The following is a 25,689-nucleotide window of genomic DNA, read 5'->3' as shown; positions in this document are numbered from 1 at the left end:
TGTGAACAAGTTTGAATAATATTCCATTTAAATAAGTTGGAAAGGATGTAACAGACTCAAAAATTCTTCAGTCTAAAACAAAAGGTAAAATTCTGCAAATGCTTGAAATAAGAACACAATATTTTGCATACAGCATTTCCAATCATTCAGCTGGGCTCCCTTATGTAAATATTGTCTCCAAAAGAACCTGCCTGCACTGTACTTACTGAACTGGAGACATTGTGGTTCTGTTAGTTTTAATAAATCTCCATCGTCACGTCCTAAATCATGGGCTGCACATCTGTTTAAGCTTAATTGTTTAATTTTTCAATTTCCTCCCTGCAATTCTCCCCCCTCAATTATAACGGTGCCACATTTCAGCCTGTCGATATCTTCCTGAATGTGGGTGAGATGGAATAAATCCTTCCCGCCTACTTGCTTTGGACAGACTTAGAAAACTTCCTGCAATGCATCTGCTTACAATCCATGCAAAACGTAAAAGAATTATGGAAGCCGAATAATATTGGCTTATTGACTATGCTCCTCTGAAAATATTTTTTGTTTTGGAGTCTTTTCAGGAATTGACAGAACGATTATTTTAAAGCAGTCACCTATCTCAGGTGATTGAAAAATGGTGTTGGTAAACGATATAACAGAACATGTGGTATTTGGGATAAAGGGGTGATGGACCTATGGCATATTCCATATACAGAATTCCACAGACAGTATTTACCACGGCCAATGCAGCTAACCTAATGCATCTTTCAAACTGCAAGAGGAAACTGGAACACCAGGAGAAACCCACACATACACGGGGAGAACAGACAGTCACCCAAACTGGGAATCAAACCCAGGCCCCTGGTGCTCTGAGGCAGCAGTGCTAACCACTGTGCCACCCAAGGCATTATATAAAAACAGACTGTTATTAATGTCATATTGTATGGTCAGCATTTGTTGTTGTTATTATGAAGAGTATTTAGAGCACTGCTCTGTCATATACTTGGGCTACACACAAACAAACAGGATCTTTAGACCAGCAGTTGCCATCAATTCATGTGATCTCTTGGGGAAAGTGGTATTTTAGCAAAGAACGGATTTTCTATTTTTAGATTTTAGAAAATTCCCATCTCTGAATAATCACTGAAGGAGAGAGGCCAGGTTTATAAAATTAAAGAAAATGTAAACAGCAAACACTATACTTGTATTACAGATTCTTTTCAGATTATTTTGTCAGCAAGGAATTGGTATAGGATTGAGGAAATTTAGTTAAGAAAGAAGCTTGCAGATTGAATTTGAAGGAAATAATGGGAATTGATTAGGATGCAAAGGTCAACTGACTACAGAGAGGGATGCAACGGGCAGGATTTTATGTTCACAGAATCCCTTCAGTACAGAAAAAGGCCCTTCACAGAAAAAGGCCCTTCAGCCCATCAAGTCCATACAACCACAATCCCACCCATTTATCCTGCTAATCCCCCTGACACTAGGGTCAATTTAGCATAGCCAAACCGCCAAACCACGTAACCAGCACATCTTTGTGTGTGCACAGTGGTTTCTGCACCCACTCCCAGCAAAAACGTCAGTGGCCAACCTACCTATCTGTACTCCTGGTTGCCCTGCAGTAATTTAATACTTGGTGGAATGTTAATTGTCTGTCCTGCTCCATTCCCAGCTACTGATCTTCTACACATTTTGCAGCATGTTCAATTTACAATCCTTTCCTTTGTCTATGGTGCAATCCCTCCTTCCTTGTTTCTCTCTCTCTCTCTCTCTCTCGCGCTCTCTTCCATCCCCACTTTTGGTGGCAGAGCCTTTAACCTGTATATTGATTGGACAAACCAAACTGCCAAGGGTAGCGTAGAAGAAGGATTTGTGGAGTGCATTAGGGACTTTTTTTTTAGAGCAGTACGTTGTGGAACCTAACCGGGAATGCGCTATTTTAGATTTGATTTTGTGTAATGAAGAAGGATCCCCTAGGGGGTGTAGTAACCACAATGTGATGGAACTCCAGATACAGTTTGAGGGTGGTGAATACCATCCGATCCAAAACCAGTGTCTTTATGCTAAATAAGGGCAATTATATTGGTATGAAGGGGGAGTTGTTTAAGGTGAACTGGATAAACAGGCTAAGATGAGGAGTAGCAGATATTCAAACACCTCAGCAGGAGTTTATCCCAATCAAAAAGAAGGGCTACCTGAGAAAGAGGTAAAATCCATGGTTAACGCAGGAGATCAAGGATAATGTTAAATTGTAAAGTAGGATATCAGAGTGCCAAGGGATAGTGGAAGACCAGAGGACTGGGAAGTTCTTAGGATCCAGCAGCAAAAGACTAAAAAGCTCATAAGCAGGGAGTAAGTGAATTTCGAGAGAGAACTTTTATGCAGCATAGAAACAAGCAGCAAGCGTTTCTATGGATATGTAAATAGGAAGCAGTGGCTAAGGTAAATATGGGACCTCTTCTGAATGAGGCGAGTGAATTACTAACAGCAAAAAAAGAAATGGTGGATATGCTAAATAAATTTTTTTGCATCAGTCTTCACCATGGAAGACATTACAAATATCCTTAAGATATCGGATGGGCTGATTTTCAAATAACACGGTAGAACTTACAAAAATCCCAATCACAAGGGAAAGAGTATTAAAGTAACTCAGGGGACTAAAGGCAGACACGTTGCCTGGACCCAGTGAACTGCATGCTAGAGTTTTAATGGAAGTGGTTGCAGACATGGTGAATCCATTGGTTGAATTTTTTCATTACACACTAAATTCTGGGAGGGCACTAGAAGATTGGAAAATAGCCAATTTGACTCCTTTGTTCAAAAAGGGAGACAGACAGGAAAATATGGGCCAATTAATTTAACATCTATTATTGGCAAAATGCTCGAATCAATAATCAAAGAGGAAATAGTCAATTGCTTAGGAAATCTGAATATAATCAAACCTCGTCAACATGGTTTATGAAAAGTAAATGTGCCTAAATTCTTTGAGGATGTAATAGGCAAGGTAGATAGAGGGGAACATAGAACACTACAGCACAAACAGGCCCTTCGGCCCACAAGTTGCACCGATCACATCAATACCTACCAATCCGTAGACCTATCTATAACCCCCAATCTTATTAAATCCCATATACTCATCCAGAAGTCTTTTAAAAGACCCCAGCGAGTTCGCCTCCACCACCACTGACGGCAGCCGATTCCATTCACTCACCACCCTCTGAGTGAAAAACTTACCCCTAACATCACCTCTGTACTTGCTTCCCTGCACCTTATATCTGTGTCCTCTCATAGCGACCATTTCAACCTGGGGAAATAGCCTCTGAGAATCTATTCCTCTCAACATTTTATAAACCTCTATGAGGTCGCCTCTCAACCTTCGTCTCTCCAGGGAGAAGAGTCCCAGCTCCCTCAACCTATCTTCATAAGGCATGCCTCCCAATCCAGGCAACATCCTTGTAAATCTCCTCTGTACCCTTTCAATAGCTTCTACGTCCTTCCTATAGTGAGGCGACCAGAACTGCACACAGTACTCCAAGTGGGGCCTGACAGGGGACTTATAAAGTCCCTTATACAAGGAACTTGTATCATAATAGAACCCTACAGTGCAGAAAGAGGCCCTTCGGCCCATCGAGTCTGCACCAACGACAATCCCACCCAGGCCCTACCTCCACGTATTATTATCAGCTAACCCCTCTAACCTAAGCATCTTAAGACACTAAGGGGCAATTTTAGCACAGCCAATTAACCTAACCCACACATCTTTGGACTGTGGGAGGAAACCGGAGCACCCGGAGGAAATCCATGCAGACAGGAGAACGTGCAAACTCCACACAGATAGTGACCCGAGCTGGGAATCGAACCCAGGACCCTGGAGCTGTGAAGCAGCAGTGCTAACTACTGTGCCACCCTAATTTGTAGATGTGATATGCTTAGATTTCAAAGAGAATTGGCAAGGTGCCACCTAAGAGGCTGGTACACAAAGTAAAAGCCCATGAAATTGATGGAAGTATGTTAGCATTGGATCGAGCCTGTCATACAGAAAACAGAGAGTTGGAATAAATGGGTACTCTTCAGAGTGGAAAGATGTAACTAATGGAGTGTCACAGGGATCAGTTCTTGTCCCACAGTTATTCACTCATTATATTAATGAACTGGAGGAAGTAACAGAATATGAGGTTCCAGAGTTGTTGATGGTATGAAGATAGGTGGAAGGGCATATTGTGATGAGGATATTGAATCTGCAGCAGGAGAGAGGTAGATTGGGTGACTGGGTGAAAATCTGGCAAATGGAGTTTAATATGAAGAAGTGAGTTCATGCACTTCAGTAGGAGAAATCAAAAGGCAGATTATTATCTAAATGGAGAGACACTGCAGGTGAGGGATCTAGGTGTTTTAGTGCATGAATCACAAAAAACGAGCAGGCAGTTCCACAAGTAGAGTCATAGAAGTTTGCAGCATTGAAACAGGCCCTTTGGCCCAACTTGTCCATGCCACCTTTTTTTTCAAATCCCTAAGCTAACCCCAATTGCATGCATTTGGTCCCTATCCTTCTGTACCCATTATACCCATGTAACTGTCTAAATGCTTTTTAAAAGGCAAAATTGTACCCCCCTCTACTACTACTCCCCACCTTCTGTGTGGAAAAGCTGCCCCTCTGGACACTTTTGTATCTCTCCCCTCTCACCTTAAACCTATGCCCTCTAGTTTTAGTCTCCCCTAACTTTGGCAAAAGTTATCAACTATCTAGATGATCTGTGCCCCTCATTATGTTAAAGTCCACTATAAGATCACCCCTCAACCTCCTACACTCCAGAGAAAAAGTCCCAGTCTGTCCAGCCTCTCCTTATAACTCAATCCATCAAGTCCCGGCAGCATCCGAGTATATCTTTTCTAATTGGTTAAAAAGACAAACATTTTGGCCTTTATTGCAAAGAGGTTGGAGAAGAAAAATAGAGAGGTTTTGTTGCATTTGTACAGTGTTGATGAGACTTCACCAGGAATATCGCATGCAGTCTTGATCCCCTTACCTGAAAAAAAAATTTAGTAACATTGGAGGCAGCCCAAAAGAGATTCACTAGGCTAAATCCTGAGATGCGAGGGTTGTCCTATCAAGAGACCAAATAGTCTAGAATCATAGAATCATACAGTCCAGAAGGAGGCCATTCGGCTCATTGAGTCTGCACCGACCACAATCCCACCCAGACCCTATCCCCATAACCCTATGCATTTATCCTACCTGTTCCCCCTAACACTAAAGGGCAATTTTGTTTTTTTAGCATGGCCAGTCCACCTAACCCGCACATCTTTGGACTGAGAGGAGACTCATGCAGACACGGGGAGAATTGTGCAAACTCCACACATAGTGACCCCAGCCGGAATCAAAGCTGAATCTCTGGCGCTGTGAGGCAGCAGTGCTAACCAGTGTGCCACCCGTCTGCGTCTATATTCCTTGGCATTAAGAAATGTGTGGAGTGACCTTATTCAAACAAATAAGATCCTGAGGGGGCTTGACTGGGTAGATGGTTTTCACCAGTGGGTGAGTCTCAAATGTAACTACAGGATAAAGCACCAGTCATGTAAAACTGAGGTGCATAGAAAGTTCTTCTTGCAGAGTGTGGTGAATCTCTGGAAATCTCTGCCCCAAAGGATGGTGAAGGCTAGATTATTAGAAATATTCAAAGTGGAGATGGATAAATATTTGATAGATCGAGTATTAGAGGGCTATGGGGAAATGGCGCAGAAAAGGAGTTGAGGCTGGCATAGATCAGCCATGATCATTTTGAATGACAGGGCAGGCTTGAAGGACATGGTGGCCTACTCAAGCTTCTAGTTCTTGTGTTCTGCCTTTGATAATTTCTCCCTAGATATCGCCACCTTCAAAAACCTATCTAGGACTTGTTTCTTTGATCAAGCTTTCAGCCCACTCAACCGCAAACCCATCCCACCCTCCCTTATCTGAGTTTCCATGCTTCTAGTTGTGAAATTCAATGGGATGTCTCTTCAGCTTAAAGATGATATGTGGTGTGCAGGATAGGGGAGAAGGAGGAAGAAATTCCTTCTCCTCTCTTTGGTGATGGAAATCATCATTCTTGTTTCTGTAGAAGATATAAAAACTGAAAGTGGATGCTGTTGGGTGAAATTTAGAGATATTTTTCTGCATTACTTGAATGTTTGTGTTGACAGGATGAAGCATTGATTCTGAGGAAATGTACTTAGTGTGAACATTATGACATTATGGCAGATATTACTTGTATGTGCTCTGTCAACTGTGTAATGTCCTGAAAGCTGCATCATTGTGGCTGCTGGGTTTCCATAGAGTCATAGAGGTTTACAGCATGGAAACAGGCCCTTCAGCCCAACTTGTCCATGCCACCCTTTTTTTTTAAACCCCTAATCTAATCCCAATTGCCCACATTTGGCCCATATCCCTCTACAGCCATTTTACCCATGTAACTGTCTAAATATTTTTTAAAAGACAAAATAGTACCCACCTCTACTACAATCTCTGGCAGCTTGTTCCAGACATTCACCACCCTCTGTGTGAAAAACTTGGGTCCCTGGACACTTTTTTGTATCTCTCACCTCTCTCCTTAAACCTATACCCTCTAGTTTTAGACTCCCCTATCTTTGGGAAAAGATATTGACTATCTAGCTAACCTGTGCCCCTCATTATTTTATAGACCTCTTTAAGGTCACCCCTCAGTGTTCAACACTCCAGAGAAAAAAGTCCCAGTCTATTAGAACATAAGAACACAAGAAATAGGAGCAGGAGTAGGCCATCTAGCCCTTTGAACCTGCCCCACCATTCAATAAGATCATGGCTGATCTGAAGTGGATCAGTTCCACTTTCCCGCTTTCTCCCCATAACCCTTAATTCCCCTGTCTATCAGAAATCTACCTACCCATGACTTAAACAAATTCGCAAATGTAGCTGCATTCACTATTCCTCTTGTTGAACTCTTTGGGCAAAAGTCTTCAGTGTGTTCGCAGAAGAAAGGTTATGTGAGGTACTCATTGTAATTTTACATAATTCCTTACAATATTATAAACTTCAGAACTGGCCAGTGAGATTTTTCTTTGGGTCTTGCCTGGTAATTGTCACCTTTGCAAAAGCAGTCTGTAATCGATGATGCATTTGAATGTTTAGGAGAATGAAACCTCTGCTGCTATCCTGTTACAAGAATTTGAATTGTACATTCCTCCAGGTTGTTGCCGTTCAGCTAGCCTCCTGTAGCTGACCCCTGCATTGGCTGCCTCAAGACAAGCTGAGTGACTCCATACTTGGCACAGTGCGCTGGCAAACTGCATGCATATGTCCCACTAGTACTGCAGAATGTACTGTGAGGAGTAATACATAAACATAAGTTCACACTGCGATCTAACCTTTTAACTTGATTTTAAACTTGTAATTATTTCGCAATCACTTTTATTCCTCAGTTGTTAGTATTCGTACAGTAGAAGGTGCTGCAATATTGTCACTTCGGCAATGATTACTTTGGAACTTGCTTTGATAGACCTGATGTAAATCATAAATATCAAATCTTGAAAAGTCCACTCTGCCCATTCTGTCAATCTCAGTGATAAGAGTTGTTTTATACATATTTAAAAATGATTGCAAGAATACTTATCAAACCATGTAACTTTCCCATTGATTAAATGGTACATTTCCAACAATTACAGTTCTTGTAATGTCACAGGCATTCTGCAGATTATAAATGTTAATGGGTTACTTGAAGTTTGGATTATGTAGTGTGTAGAAAAAAATCTTGCCCAATTGCCAAGATGGGTGTGAGAATGTAACTTGGCTTTTATTTGTGTTTGTTCAGCATTCAGTTGAATTTTACCCCCCCCTCACTTCTGTCATAGCCCTTTTCTGTATCTGTGTTGGCAGCCAGTTGGAAGCATGTCAGTCTCTTTATCTAAGGTGTGGTCCCTGGGAACTGAGGAGCAGACAGCAGAACTGTGAGAAACACAAGGCCTGTCTGCTTCTATCAGGGAGCAGAGAATTAAATGAAGTCAGAATCTCTTGTAGTTAAACCTCCATGGCAGGCTGGAATATTCTTACCAATATACTGGCATCTGGCTATTAGATTGAACAGTCTGACAACAGGAATGCACGTGTTACACTTGTTTCCCTTTTGAAAGGGAAATCCCAAGCTACCTAGCTATTGGTTTGGATTTGGAATCGGATGGCTCCGATCTATCGATTTGATGAGTAGATCTTGGTTCCCACGCCACAGATTTAATCATCAATTCCAAAGTGGCTTCCTCCAGATAGAAAACATCTGTGTCCTTGGGGTGTTTTTGCAACTTCAGAAATGATCTAAACTGTAAACTATATAAACAACAGATAGCGTCTAACCACAATTAGACGGCCACAGCAAACTTTGCTGAATGCATGCAGAAGACTCATTTCATGTTCTCTCTGGTTAACAAGTGTCTGCAGTAAAGGTGTTTCAGATTTTGTTCCTGTCTTTTTTTGAATGGAAGGAGATATTCTTGCCAGCTCTATCATTCTGCATTGTTGTTATTTCTGTGACCCTGCTGAAGGGACGCTATTGCGGTAACTATAAATACTAACGTTTGAGGAATAGAAGTGATTGAGAAATAATAGCTCAAGTAGAAAACCAAGCTTAAAAAGTTAGAGCACAGTGTGACCTGATGTTTATGCATTGCTCCTAGCAGTACTCTTGAGAGAATCCGTGCAGATTTGATGGATCGGATGGCCTCTTCTGCACTGTGGGTATCCTATTCTATGAAAAGGAGATTCTGCTGTACTGCTGCGGTGTTGAATGTGGTTTGTCAGTGCACTCTGCCAACTATGGAGCCACTTGGAGCAACCAATGCAGGGGTCCGTTACAAGAGACTTTCCTGAATGGCAGCAGCTCCATCAATGATTATTGTCGTACAGCCTCCTTATCAGGTAGCAGTAAAGTTGAGCTCTTGGGAGACCCCATGCTCAGTATACACAGGGGCATGCTGTGCCCGTATTGTAGTCATGCAGCAGTCATCTCCTATCTCAAAGCCCCAGAACCTGCGGCAGTTTGCTTTTTCACCAGTTAAAAAAGGTTTGCGATTATTTCTGCTGAATGTGATCAGCCGCCGAATCCCTGTAGAAATTCTTTCTTTAAGTGTTGACTCCAACTCAACTCTGGATCTTACAGAGCAATGGGCTTGTTTTCAGTTGTAACTGATTCCCTGGAAGGATCAGATAGTGAACTGGATTCAGGCTGACAAAATAGCAACCAACCTTTGCATTTCTTCATTCGTTCAAGGGATGTGGGCATCACTGGCTCGGCCAGCCTTCATTATGCATCCCTAATTGCCCTTGTGAAGGTAGCGGTGAGCTGCCACCTTGAACCACTGCAATCCATATGATTATAGGTACCAGAATTTTGACCCAGTGATAGTGAAAGAATGACGATACGTTTCTAAATCAGGATGGTGAGTGGCTTGGAGGGGAACTTGAAGACGGTGATATTCTCATGTATCTGCTGTCCTTGTCCTTCTTGATGGTAACAATCGTGAGTTTGGAAGGTGCTGTCTAAGGAGTCTTGGCAAGTTCCTGCAATATGTCTTGTAAATTATACACACTCTCTTGCTACTGTTGTTGTTGGTGGTGGGAGTGAATGTTTGTGGCAGGAGTGTCAATCAGGCGAGTTGCATTGTCCTGGATGATGTCAAGCTATTTGTGTGTTTTGGAGCTGCACCCATCCAGTCAAGGTGAGAATATTCCATCACACTCCTGGCTTGTGGACAGGTTTTGGGGAGTCAACCTTTGTTCCTAAGATAAGCCCTTCATCCCAGGAAGAAATTGTGTGAACTTCTCTTAATTGCTGACATAGTTATATCCTCCTTCAAATAAGGAGATCAAAATGTACACAGTACATCAGATGCAGTCTCGCCAAAGCCGTGTACAGCTGCAGTGAAACATTCCTAGTTCTATATAACGTTACCCTTGCAATAAACACCAACATTTCTTTTGCTTCCCCAATCACTTGCTGTACCTGCATTCTAGCATTTTATGATACATGTACCAGGGCACCCAGATCCCTCTGTACCATTCAACAGTCTGTGTGTCTGTCTCTCTGTCTCTCTCTCTCTGTCTCTCTCTCTCTCTCACTAGTGTACTGCTTTTCTATTTTCCTGCCAAAATGGACAAGTTCATACATTCCCATATTATTCTTCACCTGACAATTGTTTATCTGCTCACTTAACCTGTCTATATCTCTTTGTAGATAATTTGATGGATGAAGTATCTGTGGAAGGCAGTTGAGATTATCTAGTATGTTAGCAGCCCTAGTATCAATGCTAAAGGTGGTATTAAAGCACTGTCACTGATTAGCAGCCTGGACTATTAACTTCCCTTGGAAATTCTGTAATTTCACCTTTTACATGATTAATAATTTCTTTGATAGGGAGCATTTCATAAATGTTTCCTTGTCTTCAACTTTGATTAAGTTGTTGGAAGTGCAGAAATACTTGATGTCCAGTTTTGCAGCATTCTGCACCCCCTGCTGGGCAGTCCTGGTGTCTCTGTCGGTTCTCCACACCACAGCACAAGCACCTCGAGGGCTGCCACTGTTGAACGTTGCCCTCTTTCTTTCAGTTGGGTTGATGGTTTTTTTTTTACGGGCAGGATTGCTGTCTGTGAGTCAATCCAATCAACTGAGTCATGTGAAGCCTCACAGTCGTGTTGAATTAGAGACTGGTTGAATTCTCTAAGCTCAACATGTCTCGCATATTGTATTGCTTTTTCAAAAGTAAGATCATCTTTGGTATGCAGAGAGTTGGAGAGATTTTTGTCTCGACTCTATGACTATGTGAATGCGGGTTAGCTCATCCTTCAACACCACTTGTCCACAAGAGCTAGCTAGGTGATGCGGATTGGTACAAATAACTCAATTGATTCCCCAAGTTGTTGGGTCCCAACCAAACTTCCATTGGTTAAAACATACCTGCTCTGTGATTTAAGTTTTGATGCAGGCTAACATAGGTATCAAAGGCTTTGAGAATGGTCTCAAAGTCCAAGATGGACCCTCCATTCCCTGTCTCAGGAGAACATTGCCACTGGAACTACAGCATAAAGGAAGAAACTGACTTGATGCTCTTGCTGTATAGCATGATGCTGTTCGACATTGACAGCTTTGGAAATACCATTTCCTTCAATGGACACTCAAGATAGTCAAATGGGTAGGGTAGGGGCAGAGAATGTTCAGCAGGTATGGTCATCACTATGTCTCTCCAGCTTGCCACGTCCTTCCCTTCAGTCATAAGTATGAGCTGCTATCATGCTTTCTTTCACTCTAGGGTTCCTTCAGTAACATTGATGTCTCCACTGCTGCCATCACGTTCTGAGATGGTCTTTATCGGTGGACTCCAGACATGGTACCTGGTTACCAGTTGGTACATATTCTGGTACTAGTTAACACTTGTGTCTTGGTACCTCTTCTGTATAGCTTATGGAGTAGGCATGGTGTTCTAACCTCTCTTTCCTGTTCTTGCTCTCTTTGCATGTGCAGTTGTTTGACTGCCATTTTGCAGCACAGTCATCACTGGTAGCATGAAGTTAATACTTCAAACAATGCCTGCCATCCACAGTTCACCCAAATCTGTCATACAGGGCTAGAAAGAGCAAGGGGCAAATGGGGTCCACTTCTGTTCACCCATCCTCAGCCCCAACCCTCAACTAAGAGGACACATGATTGTGTCGATTTAGAAACATACTAAAGTTGATTTATTTGTGTCATAAGTAGGCTTACATTAACACTACAGTGAAGTAACTGTGAAAATCCCCTAGTCCCCACATTCGGCATGGCCGAGGGAGAATTTAGCATTGCCAATGCACCTAACAAGCACATGTTTCGGACTGTGTGGGGGGAAACTGGAGCACCTGTCGGGGAGAACGTGCAGACTCCGCACAGACAGTGATCCAAGCCAGGAATCGAACCTGCCAATAGGAGATGAAATTTTGAAAGAAACGGCTGGAGGGAGAGACAGAGACTGGGAAATGTCTGCACCCTGTGTTCCCCAGCATCAGGAGGAGTGAACTGGCTCATATAGATTTTATTCCAGGGACATGAAGGTGGAGAAAGTGTCACCTCCCTTACTACAATCATTTATAATGTTTTATAAAATCCTACAATTGACAGGCCTTAAAAATTAGCCCAGTTCAGTACAATGTATTTCCTCTTAATAATTGGTGAATGAAATGTACTTAATTGCGTAGAAAAAGAATTCTGTAGCTTATGCAGATAAATCATAAATGCCCTCCTAACATGCTCTGTGCATGATGACCTCAATGGTGCCCGTCAGCTTGTTTGTTGCGTAGTGTGGTACAAAGGTGAAACTTCTGTCTATGGTGCGCACAATGGCAGTACGCTGTGTTAAATTGCCATAAACACAGAGGCTTCATCACATCAAATGGGAATATACTTTCAGATCCTCTAACTGCCAAGAAATAAATTGGCTCTTCTGAAGGTGCTCAATACTAGGGGAGTTTTGCGGGTGGGATTTTGCTGCTGCGCTAGCCCGAGAATGGAAAAATCCCACCCACAATCAACATGCCTTTTGTATAGTCCATGCCCCCCTGCCAACGCCTGCCTGCTATGATTCCGATGGCGGCCAAATGGGAAATCACTCCCAACCCCTCCATGTGTTGGTGAGTGATACGTGGAGAAAAAAGATAGTTGTTATTATCAGGATTGCATTGCCTGAAAGGGTGTCGGGAGAAGATTCAATAGTGACTTTCAAAAAGGAGTTGAGAAAATATTGATTTGCAGAATTATGAGAACATGAAGAAGGGAACTGAGGCTAAATGGATAACTTTTTCAAAGAGCTGGCTATGATGCAATGGGCTGAATGGTCTCTTGCATGATTGCACAGTTAGTGACCAGTCCAACAAAAACTCCATATCAATTGTTCATTATCTCCATTGGTGAGCTACCTCTATCAAAGTGCTCAATAGAACTTCTTCAGTTCATTCAAACCATTTTTTGAACAAGAGGCTAAGACTGGGGAATGCACAAGCACTGTCCTTATTTGGTCAGGGCTGAGCACCTCTGGTTCTAGCCTGCTGAGAAAGTCCAGACTTGCCCTTTCTCACCTCTGAAGAATGATTTCCACTCCTTTGTGTTACAGATTAAGAGCAGGAGTAGGCCTGTAAGCCCTTAGAATTGCTCCACCAATTGTAACCTCAACTCCACATTCCCACCTACCTCCTCTGCAGAACCCTCTTACCAAGTATCTATCTACCTTTACCTTAGAAATTGCTTTGATTTTTCTCCCACACTCCAAAAGACATGCTGGTTAGGTGCATTGGCCATGCTGAATTCTTGCTCACTGTACCCAAACAGGTACCAAGGACCCAGGTTCGATTCCTGGCTTAGGTCACTATCTGTGTGGCGTTTGCACGTTCTCCCTGTGTCTGCGTGGGTTTCCTCAGGGTGCTCTGGTTTTCTTCCACACTCCAAAGATGTGCGGGTTAGGTTGATTGGTCCTGCTAAATTGATCCTAGTTTTGGGGGGGGATAAGCAGGGTAAATATGTGGGGTAACGGGGGTACGGTGGGATTGTTGATGGCGCAGGTTCGATGGGCCAAACGGCCTCCTTTCTGTACTGTAGGGATTCTGTGATTCTATACTCAAAAGCTCTGCTGCCACCTCATTTTGAACATTCCAAAGACTGTCAACCCTTAGAAAGAAAAGATTTCTCCTCATCTCTGTCTTTAATGGGCAATCTCTTATTTTTAAACAGTCATTCCAAGTTCTAGATTCTTCCACGAGGAACCACCTTCTCTGCAGCGATCCCACCAAGACCCCTCGGGACCTTCCTTGTATATTTCAATTAAGTCACCACTTACTCTTCTAAACTTCAGCAGATGCAAACCTAACCTGTCCAACTTTTGCTCAAGTTTCCCCACCCATTCCTAATATTTTCTGTCTTCCAGGGCAGCACGGTGGCACAGTGGCTAGCACTGCTGCCTCACAGCACCAGGGACCTGCGTTCAGTTCCTGGCTTGGGTCACTGTCGGTGCGGTATCTCCATGTTCTCTCTATATCTGTGTGCGTTTCCTCCGGGTGCTCTGGTTTCATCCCATAGTCCGAAAGCTGTGCTGGTTGGGTGCATTGGCCATGATAAATTCTCCGTCAGTGTACCCGAACAGGCAACGGAGTGTGGCGACTAGGGGATTTTCACAGTAACTTCATTGTAGTGTTAATGTAACCCTACTTGTGACACTAATAAATAAACTTGGGTACAAGAAAGATTGATGAAATGCTGACTGTTATAGCTATCAATGACATTTCCATCATCTATATATCTGGGCTTCCAAGTTTTTGTTTTGCACCTTCACTGTTTTATCCTTTCACCATTTAGAAAGTAGTTTGATCTCTCATTTTTAATACCAGAGTAGATGACCTCATATTGACTGATACTGAAATCATTTGCTTAATCTGTTAATATCACTTAAAAATGTTATGGTTACTCGGCACTGCTTATCATGCCTGTTACCTTTTTGAGTGAGTTTCTGAACAATCATTTAAGTCTTTACTAAACATGGTGACTGGTTGAGGATCCTTGCAGATCAGCACTGGGTGCATCTTGCTTTTCTCTCTCTCTCTCTTTAGTTAAAACTTGCAATCCTTTTCCACGCTCTTCCCTGAATTCTTTAAACGTACCCTTGTGATTTTACAAGGGTGGCATCCGAGTGTACATGCCTGTTCTACAATGTGGTTCAACAGCGATTGGCACAATCCTGGAATAATGTGTTTCAGTTTTTAATCAAATGTCATTGAACCATATTGAGGACTGCTTCCCACAAGTGGATATTCAGTTTGTACAGCTACCAAAGTGCTTTTTGAGCATATTGTAATTTTGTCCAAAATCCCTCTAATTTCAGAGCGATAATTACTGATCGTGGTGATCAATAATCAAACCTAGATACTTAGCCATCTTTGCTATTCTGGCCAATTCATCATGTGTACCTGGTACCTTATCCAATATGCACAGCCTTGTATTTATCTACATCTGGATACTTGAGTGTTACAGATTATAATTTATGCCAACCCACGATTGTACATTTCTCCTGTGGGAAGAATTGGCAGTATTGTTTGCTTTAAATCTCTGCAGATTTGGCGATAGTTTTATGTTGATATGGGTACAGAGCTCTATAATTGAACCTCCGCAGGAGTGAATGAAGATTTGCCAAAATTAGTTTTAACATCAGGAAGTTTGCAAATTGATTTACTTAATGACCTTATAATATAATGTGATTCCGCTGATAACTGAAACAATCTAATAGATGTGACTTACTGAAGCATTTCATATGTCTGTATGCTAAATTGAACCTTGACTCTCTAGCTAATAGAAGCAAATTGAGGGCAATTTTGGTAGCATGAGAAAAAAATGACTGAAATATAATTTGCTTAATGTATAAAACTTTTAAATGGCAGCTTCATTGTTGGTGCCCTTTCAAATTAATTAAATCATAAATATATTAAAATTGTGTTTTTTTTTTTGAATCATCAAATTGCAGAATAAAAAATCACTATCTCTTCAAAAACACACCCTGAAACTGACCAGTTGGATTCCACAATAAGGAGTGTCACAAAACCAGGTTAAAGTCCAACAAGTTTATTTGGTAGCACAAGCTTTTGGAGCATTGCTCCTTCGTCAGGTGAGTGGTGAATGACCTGATGAAGGACCAGCGTTCCGAAAGCTCGTGGCTACCAAATAAATCTGTTGGAATTTAACCTGGTTTTGTGAGACTTCCTAATGTGCCCACCACAGTCCAATGCTGGCATCCCTACATCAATTGGATTCCAGAATCTACTTTTCTTTCAACCAGTCCTACACTTGATTCCTGTCCACAGCATCATGGTTTTTTTTCCCGATGCTCAGTCACATTCTTTAAAACATGACTTTGTCATTTAGCCACCATGGCATCAATCCATTGACCATGCTATATCCTACCAAAACAAACATTGTTAACATATCTGAATGTTTGGGGATGTCAAAACCTAGCTTTTAATGTATGGAACCCATCTTCCATGGTCCTCGACAGCCTTTCCTCATGAGTCTTATAGGTCTCAAAAGTATTCCAGATTTCACTTTACATTATGGGATTGCTTACTCTTTTGAAGTATGCTGCTGTACAGATGATACATTATGCACATTTTGTCTATGTGTGCTACTTTTGTTATTACTCAGTTGTTTGTTTAATCTTCAATTGAAATGGGATTATATGCCAAGGTATAATTGGGCTGGAACATGCATACATATTCCATTTTCATTTTAGAGTCATACTTTTAGTCCTAACTTTTAAAGTTTCCATTATAAATTACACATTTATAATGGGAACTGTCTACGTAAACCTGTTGAACTGCAGTGTTTAAAATTGTCACACTGTTATTACTTCTGCCAGTGGTACCACAATGCCTCCAGTGATAGAATGTAATTACCGTGGTACCGTTCATATTACAATTGCACTCAGACATCAAAAGGCAATTTATGCAATTGATTACTTTAAAGTGCAGCGCCTAATGCTATGTAAGCAAATATTCAGCCAGTGCAAGCTCACAGACAGCAGTAAAATCAGTGGTGAATTGATCTGCTTTGCTAGGTATTCTTTCATCGCTCGCAGGGCCAGCAATTATTGCCCATCCCAAATTGCCCTTGGAACTCATTGATGGTTTTCGTTGGCACCTTATAGTTTTGAATGGACAAGTCCTGTAAATCTACAAGAGCAACTCTACTGACCAAGGAGTCGTCTGTACTTTTTAACATTGGTATTATAAACAAAAAAATGTTTAGATGGCAACTTATCATATAATCCCTACGGTGCAGAAGGAGGTCTTTCGGCCCATTAAGTTTGCACCAACTCTCCATCAGAGCATCTTACTGAGGCCCTATCCCAGTGACCTCATATATTTACCCCTAACCTGTACTTGTTGGAACATTTAAGGCACTTTATCATGGCCAATCAACCTAACCTGCACATCTTTGGACTGTGGGGGGGGGGGGAACCAGAGCACTCGGAAGAAACCCACACAGACGTGGGGCGAACATGCAAACTAAAAGCAGATGCCGAAGACTGGTTTTGAACACAGGTTCCTGGTGTTGTGAGGCAGCAGTGCTAACCACTGTGAAGCCATGCTACCTTACAGGACTTCAAGACATTTTTTTAATCTCTTCAGGGATCTGAGTATCGTTACAAAGCTGTTGATGGTGAGCTTTGTTGAATCACTGCAGACCGTGTGGTGTCAATGTCTCCACGTTGTTAGAGGGAGAGTTCCAAAACACTGAAAGAGCAGTGATATATTTTGGAGTTGGGATGGTGTGTGAAGAGGAGGGGAATTTGTGCCTGTTTCCATGAATCTGCTTAGCATCCACCTGAGAGAGAATTGAATCAATGTTTTGGCTAATCTGGGTGTTTAATAGCCTCTTGATCAGAAAAGAATGACCCTGCCCATGTTGAAGGTTTTGAAGTTGTACTCTGTTTTTATGACTGTGTCGCGCTTTGTCTAATAATTTATCCATCGTTGCAGGGAGCACAAAAGAAGATTCTGGATGTGGCAAATATGTTGGGAATGTCAAACACTGTGATGCGGCTAATTGAGAAACGGTCCTTCCAGGACAAGTTCATCATGATTGGAGGGATGGTCGTCACTTGTATCATCATGGTCTTGGCGGTTAAGTACTTGACATGAGTAGACAGTGGACTCTCAAAAACAAGTCCATGAAAGGACTGCCCGAGTTCTTTTCTGGCTCATTGCTTTCAGACTTCTGCCCTCAATTCCCTATTTGAAAGTTAACACAGAAAATCTGGACTGCCATTCTGGATGAAATGCTCTACATGATTTGTAATAAAGCTTACAATTATTTCGGATAGAACCATTGATCAAAGATTTGATAAAGGCCAATGATTTCAATAACTACACTGCAGGATTCTGATCATTTTAGTTTTGTGGCAACTGGAGGAGAAGAAACCTTCACTTAATAAGCATGTCATTGAGAAAGCAGGAAACCACTTTATAGTAATTGTTTCTCCTCCTCCTCTCCACCCCTGGCTTTTCCCTTTGGAAAGAAATCAAGTAATTCCAGGTGTTTGAGCTGACCATTTCAGAGAGAACATTATTCAACAAAACCTCATGAAGCATTCCATATGTCTCCTGACAAACACTGCAACCTGGTGCTTCAGGTGTTGGCTAGTTGCCTGGAGTTGCATTATCCCGCTACGCTGTTGACCCCACAATCCCCTGGAGAACAAAGTTCCTGATTCCGGTCATGGCAACTGCTGACTTGGGAGTGGTTTTCCATATGGTCTACCAGAAACTCTCGGACGAGTGAACTCAGGCCGCCCGCCCTCGCCATCTAACGGTGAGTTCCAATCAGCATTGAGAGGACAGTGCACAAGCTCTCCTTCTCCTCCCCTCCGTATTCTCCCTGTAATCATTTCCAAAAAAAAATTACAGACTTGGGAGAAACAGGAGTTAGACTTAAAAGAACACGCTCCTCCTAATGAAGGATTCTACCCTTGTTGTTCAAGCCCCTATTTATTATAAGGCAGCAGACTACATTTTACTTATTCAGTTTATATGGTGCCTAGATATCATCACAATTCAGTGTGAGGATGAGAAATGGTATCCTTAGCATGCCTGCACCAGAACAGAATGGAGTTGGAGAAAATATGTGACGTGAATTGTTCCTCTTTGACGCACAGTGGGCTTATAGGTTATTCCAGAGTGTGTGATCATGTTCCACGGTATTGACTCTTAGCCTGCAGGATGCTCTGGAATGACTAGAAAATAGCTACTGTGCCCTCAATAAAAAAAATTAAATTTCTCCACCCCCTCACCCTCCCACCTTTGCTCATTGCTCTTTTGTTTTGAGTTCAATGTTCTTTTCATGCTTAAAAGGATTGTACTTGTCATTCTGAATGTAGACTGGCCTAAACTGCATTTTAGAAACATTAAAATAATCTCTGTTCAGACATTCATCGATACCCTGTATGTCTATTAAAGTCCAAAGTTGCTTCTGACTGTGTTACGATACCTCGTGTGTCTTGTGATGGAATGGCTCTACAAATGGTTCGACTTGTGACTGTGCATACTTAAAATTTTAATGGTTTCATGCTACCACTGCACGAGATGTGGGCAGTAATTTATTTTGACATTCTGTCCATCAGACTGTGAATCCTGTCTTTCTAACTCAATAGGTTTTGAATATGTAATGTAGATTTTAATCCAAGTCTTAGGAGGCAGGCGTTCCACTTCCTGTGCCTGGGATGATTGGATTGCCTGGACTGAGAACATGCAGGAAGTTGGGCTGGGAGGAGTGCACAACAGTAAGGGAGCTTGTCTGATCTTTTGTCTATTTAAAGTAATAGTGGAAATTAGGCTGACTCCAGTCGGGGAGTATGCACTTCCCACCCAGTTTTCCTGTGTGTTCCCTACACCCAGGTGAACAAGTAGCCCAAAGCTCAGGAATTCTTGCCCTGTAAACCTTTCCACTGCCCCGAGGCCCTTGATTAACTTTGCAAATGAGCGTGCTTTAAACTGTCACATGATGTTTGTGTACCTGTCACCCTGATAAATCATTGCTATATTTGGTGATGGTTGACAGATTAATTTGACTTTATTTTCTTATTAGATCATTTCGAGTTATGAAGTTGCCTGCCCTGAATGCAAGCATTCTGCACTTAAAAACAGGTTAATCTCAATAATTGCAAAATGTTTCGGTGGATTATTTAATAAGTTTGATTTGACGCAATCGTAGAAGGTGCAACGCCTGCCTCTTCACCTTGTCCCTGCTCATCATCCAAAGCCTAAACACACTCTTCAGGTGAAGCAGTATTTCACATGCAGCTCCTTCAATCTGGTCCATTGTATTCACTGCTCCCAGTGCAGTCTACTCTACATTGGAGAGACTAACCACAAACTGGGTGACCACTCTGCAAGCCACCTTCGTCCTGTCGGCAAGCAGGACCCAGACCTTCCTGTCGCTTTCCATTTCAACACGCCATCCTGTTTTTATGCCCACATGTCCATCCTGGGCCTGTTGCAACATTCCACTGAAGCCCATCGCAAACTGGAGGAACAGCACCTCATCTTCCGATTGGGATTTTACAGCCTTCCGGACTGAACATGGAGTTCAACAACTTCACAGCATGAACTCTCTCCTCCACCTTCACCCCATTTTTGATTTCAATCAATTTACTCTACTTCTTCCATTGATTCATTTTTCAATTCTCTTTCCTATGTCACTTTCCATCTGGTTTTCCCTCACAATTGTCTCCCCTCCCACCAGAACCATCTGTTACCCCTTCAGGTTGTCCTTTGGCACACTGCTGGACTTTATTCTGCCATTAACACATTCTGATCCCTTTAATGTCCCGCTTTCAGGACACTTCTCAACCACGATCACCACCATTTACATTCCGTTTGTCGTCTTGTCCATATCATCTTTGTCAATCTCTCCCTTGCCTCCATCTCTGGCCCTCCATCCAGCCCCTACTGCTCCACACCTCTCCTTTGCACAGCAGTATAAACCTCCTCCTATTTCCAGTTGTCTTTAGCTCTGATGGAGTCATCCAGGCTCAAAATGTTGTCTCTCTACAGATGCTGTTGGATCTGCTGTCATTTTCCAGCATTTTCTGCTTCTGTTTCAGATTCCAGCATCCACAGTATTTTGTCTTTTTCATTATTATGCTTTTTGTTTCTAAAATAAACACCTGTAAAAGGAGATATTTTGCACTGAAGTCAAACATACCACTGGAAAAGTGAGGCCACTAGGAGGTAGATTGTATTTACATTATTTGCTGTTTAACTGGGAATAATGATGCCTTGTCCAAAGCATGTAGGTGAGGAAGTAATATGGGGGAACCAGTAAAACATAAAAATACTGAAGAACATTCAGACACATTTAAAGGGGGTGAAGTGGCAAAAGAAACAACAATTTCATGGCTGACGTTTGATCTGTATGTGTTTCTTTAGTTTTGAAGAATTGGTCTGTGTTTTGGGCAGTTGTTCTCGGAAAGCAATATTTAATTGCTTTGGAGTTATCTTGATTTTATTTTCATTTTTTGTTATTATCTGTTCTTAAGTGCTTGTTTTAAATATTTAATTTGTGATAAATTCCAATGGATCGTATTGAACTGAATAAGGTAAATATATTTCTTAATAAACCCATTGACGTCTCTGAGCTTGCTGCCGCCGCTGATCAGTGAGAGTCATCAAACAAGTGGGTTAAAGCAACAAGTGCATTGAAAGCTCTTTGGAAGGAAGTGGGCGGTTTTTAACACCTGAAACAGGTGTGAAGGCAAGCGGCTCGGAACATCTTTTGCAAATGCACGCCATTAATAGTGAGGGCAAAACGCAGCTTGTTCATAAGTTCTGCCCCACACTTATTATGGATGGGAGCATTACGTCTGCGCGTGAAATTGGGGTCCAGGCCACAGACGAATGCAACTGGTGAAGTGTGGGAACCTGCCATCAGTTATGGGAGGGTTGGAAATTGGCCAACTCTTACACTGAACCAGCGAGTCAGGCGTGAGGAGGAGCTGATCTGAGGCAGTCTCAGTAGCTCAGAGAATGCTCGCTTCAGCAGCAAGTGCATGAAAATTGGAACGATACAGAGCAGATTAGCATAGTCCCTGCGCAAGGATGACACACAAATTGGAGAGTATTACTGTGAATCCAGGAGCAGCAGTTCTGATCCTGCTGGCCCTACAGAAATTGTCCAGAGAAATTTTTGGGCCTTTTCTCCTTTTGTGCCTCAACATTGTATTACTTGTGTGGTATCACAATGTGCATATTTAGGTAACCCTGCTCGAAACAGGAAGGCATGTTGTCCATCCTGAAAATTGCTTCAAACAGGCGTGGGATGTTAAGAGAGCAGCTTCAAAACCTCCTCCCCACTTGGACAAGAATAGGTGCCTGCAGTTGCAAATTGTTCCCTTAGAGCTTAATTGGGAAGGAATAGATATGACAGATTACTGCTAAAAATATTTTATAGATGTGACTAGTGGGGCGGCACAGTGGTTAGCACTGCTGCTTCGGAGCATCAGGAACCCAGATTCAATTCTGGCCTCAGGTCACAGTCTGTGTGGGGTTTGGAGTGTGAAAGGAAACGCATGCAGACACGGGGAGAATGTGCAAAGATATGCAGGTTAGGTGGCTTGGCCATGCTAAATTGACCGGAATGTCAGTGGGATTAGCAGGATAAATATGAGAGGTTCAGGGAATAGGGCGTGGGTGGAATTGTGATCAGTGCAGAGCTGATGGGCTGAATGGCCATCTCCTGCACTGTATGGATTGTATGACCCAAAGAGTTGATTACCTTTTGAGACCTTCGTGCCAGGTTATTCAGAATTTAAAAGAAAAATTTCAAGATGGTGCTGGAGTGGGGCGACTTCTCGCAAGCCTCCCCCAGCGTACCCTCTAATTCTACCTTTTACTCTCATTCTAATCTATGAACGGTATGCTTTGTCTGTGGGGCGCAAGAAACAATACACATGACAATAATAAATCTGATCAAATTTATGTTTCAATTTGTCCAGATATTGAGGAATGTCTTAATTTCCATATCCTCATTCAGGTTTGATGTCAATTTCAGAACTATTTCTGTCACACTTGTTGGTTTTTAAATAACTATTTCATTGTTGATGGAATCCTTTTAATAGGCACGATTGGTGTAAACTTGGTTCATTCTTGCCCCCTGAATCAGAAGCTAGGGGTTCAAGTCCCTCTACAGGCTAACACTCCAGTGTCGCACCATGTCTGCTGTGTTTTCCTACATTCCAACAGTGACTGCAGATAAAAGAAAATATTTAATTGGCTGTTAAGCATTTGGGAGGCCCTGAGGTAATGTAAGACTTTCTATTTGATGGCTACCCTACTGGTAATCTCTATTTCACTTCTGTTCAGCTTTGCTCTTGCTTTTGTCCCATTTCCTTTGACAAGAGCTTTATTGCAATAACATTGGCCCTTGTGACAGGGTGCCTCAGGCCTCTGATTTGGAGGGCCCTCGCTGGTTTCAATGTTCTGTACATTTTGTTTTTCCATCTTTTGTCAGTTGCTACTGTCTTACTTTATGTGTAGCAATCAGTAAGAAAATACTTATTTGTTGAAGTCATTTGAAAGTTATTAGCCAAGCAATCTATGTAATGCAACAGGGAGCTGCAGTCTTCACTCAACTCAGAGTTTACTCCCTCAAACTACTATTTTCCTCATCAATTTGAGGAATCACTACATGTGAGGAGTGTTTTCACAAGAACATGAGTTTAAAGTTTATTTATTAGTGTCACAAGTAGGCTTATGTTAATGGAATTATTGTGAAAATCCCCTCGTCACCATGCTCGGCCCCCTGCTCGGGTACACTGAGGGAGAATTTAGCATGGCCAGTGCACCAAACCAGCACGTCTTTTGGACAATGGGGGGGGAACCGGAGCACCCGGAGGAAACCCATGCAAACATGGGGAGAATGTGCAGACTCTGCACAGACTGTGTCCCAAGCCACAAGTGGCTGGTGCTGTGAGGCAGCAGTGCTAACCACTGTGCCATCATGACGCTCAGGGATAGTAGTAGGCTGCTCTTGTCTACTCTGCCATTCAACAAGATTATGGCTGATCGGACTGTGGCCTTAACTCTGTTCCTGCCTACCCCTCATAACCTCTGACTCTCTTGTAAAAAATCTGTACAAAAAAAAAACTTAGTCTTGAATTTATTCAATGACCCAGCCTCCACTGCTCTGGGGGAGAGAATTCCAAACATGAAAGATCCTTTGAGGTGAAATTTCTACTCGCCTCCATCTTATAAATGGTAGATTCCTGATGTTGAAACTGTCCACCTAGTTCTAACATCAGAGAGAACATCCTCTGAGCTTCCACTCTTCACCTCCTCAGAATCTTGAATGTTTCAATAAAAATCATCACATGTTCTTCTGAACTCGTAGAGAACAGGCAAAATATTTTCCCGAATGCTTGATCCCTTCCCTGTGACCTGTTTGTCTTGGTCGGCCATTCTGGTTACGAACTTCATTTAGTTAAAGCGAAAAAAAAGGAACATGTTATCATTTGCCTTAATAAAGTAAAGTGTGATAAAGCATTTTAAGAACAGTGTTTATTGTGAGCCCCATGCATCTGATGGTTCAAATGAGTCAGAATGCATTTACTTTACTGTTTTAAATCTGTTTGATTATTAATTGTTTGTGAATATTTGGCACCTGATTACCTGATAATTTTCAATGATGAATAGAAATGCTAGCAAATTTAAACAAGTAAATGAGCTATTAATATCCTGGACAAACTATACAATCAGCATTAGTGGTTTTTCAGCTGCAAACTTGCTTATCGATCAATACTTGGCATTGCAACACAAATTGTATTAAGTTGAGAATAGCTATTCTTGTTGGCCGCCACCATGTTGCTGCGGTCTTTGTTGTAGTTCCTTCCCAACCATGGCCTTAGGAATGATCTCTATCATCGGATCACAAAGTTTAAGTGAGAGGCGACATAGATCAGTAAGCATAAGGGTGTTAGGAGCCAGTGGGTTCAACATAGGTGGCAGAGTGGTGCCGACCTCATCTTCATGGCAGGTATAATGTGAGGGGCCAAAAAGCGTATATTGGATTGGACAAGTCTTAAGGTAGCAAAGCCACGAACGAAGGCTTCAGTAGCAGATGAGCTGAGACAGAGTGAAAGCGGGCAATTTACAGAAGGGGACTTTTGCAGTAACTTCATTGCAATGCTAATATAAACCTACTTGTGACCAATTAATAAATGAAAAAATATCTGTGCCCCTCAGTATTTCACAAATCTGGATGATGTCCACTTCCAATTATCATTTCCCCACTGGAATCTCCATGAGTCTCTCATCATACCTCGTATCTCTCTGAACTCAGTGTTGCAATATTTTTTTAAAATGCTTTTTGGATGGTAGGATGTCAAAAGCTGCAGAGAGTTGGGGTAGAGCTCACATGTCTTGGTACACACTGCATAATGGAAGTAGATACTGGGCAGTCATGCCAACATCCCAAAAGTCTGAGCAGTGTACTATACATTTTTAGAATAACTTGTCTCTGCTTGGGCTCAAATACCCTGGAGATGTACCTGGGTACACTATGACTGTCACACTTATTTATAGATTTGCAGCCAAAGGGCTTGAGTAATGAGGTAAGTGGCAGATTTGTACTTTTGTTCTAATTGTAGAGTTAGCACAGATTTGTGTGGTTTATTACTCCAGCTGATTGTTTCACGGGAATGTCGAACTGGAAATTGTTATCTCTCCCATTGCTCTTCTTTCTGTTGGCTTTCAAAACTCAAGCTTGGCCTTAACTAATTTCAGTTAACCCAGTGGTTTTCTTCACTATGGGCCTTGGAGTCTCATTAGTTCCCTCAATAACAACAAATATTTGCCCGCATGGTCCCTTGGTAGTCACTTGATGTAAAACTCCACAATATTTATTTGTCAGTTTTTTTTAAACAGTGCCGAAGTGTGAGCTTTGTCAAAGGCTTCAGGCTGAAATGTCAGCTGTGCTTAGTTGGGTAGCACTCTTGAGGTGGGAGCTTGTGTATTCAAGCCCTACTCCAGGGTCTGATGGTTCAGTGCGTTAGTCAGGGAGTGGGTTCAATCTTTTGGGTAAAACCAAGACTGGTTAAACTGATGTCCCATGGGTAGTGTAGATCCTGGGGCAATCTTGGAAGAACAGCAGA

The 25,689-nt window shown here is 42.1% G+C and overlaps 1 protein-coding gene and 1 non-coding gene across 4 annotated transcripts in view; both read left to right on the top strand.

The window, feature by feature from the left end:
• The window catches only part of gosr2 (golgi SNAP receptor complex member 2), a 74,868-nt gene extending 55,851 nt beyond the window's left edge, over positions 1–19,017 (top strand). For all 3 annotated transcript variants that reach the window (XM_080213710.1, XM_080213709.1, XM_080213708.1), the window contains one exon: positions 17,525–19,017. In XM_080213710.1, coding sequence (XP_080069836.1) covers positions 17,525–17,686 — 162 coding nt within the window. In that variant the 3' untranslated portion in view covers positions 17,687–19,017. The remainder of the gene's footprint in view (positions 1–17,524) is intronic.
• Positions 19,018–21,572: 2,555 nt separating this feature from the next.
• Positions 21,573–21,675, top strand: LOC145359376 (U6 spliceosomal RNA). Its single transcript, XR_013889580.1, has one exon. It is a non-coding gene; the product is annotated as a U6 spliceosomal RNA (small nuclear RNA).
• The last annotated feature ends 4,014 nt before the right edge of the window (positions 21,676–25,689 follow it).

This window comes from Carcharhinus amblyrhynchos, chromosome 27, assembly GCF_965287045.1.
Source record: "Carcharhinus amblyrhynchos chromosome 27, sCarAmb.v2.hapA, whole genome shotgun sequence".
Lineage (NCBI taxonomy): Eukaryota > Metazoa > Chordata > Chondrichthyes > Carcharhiniformes > Carcharhinidae > Carcharhinus > Carcharhinus amblyrhynchos.
The sequence above is the reverse complement of the archived record's forward strand: the minus strand, read 5'-3'. Positions and strand labels throughout refer to the sequence as shown.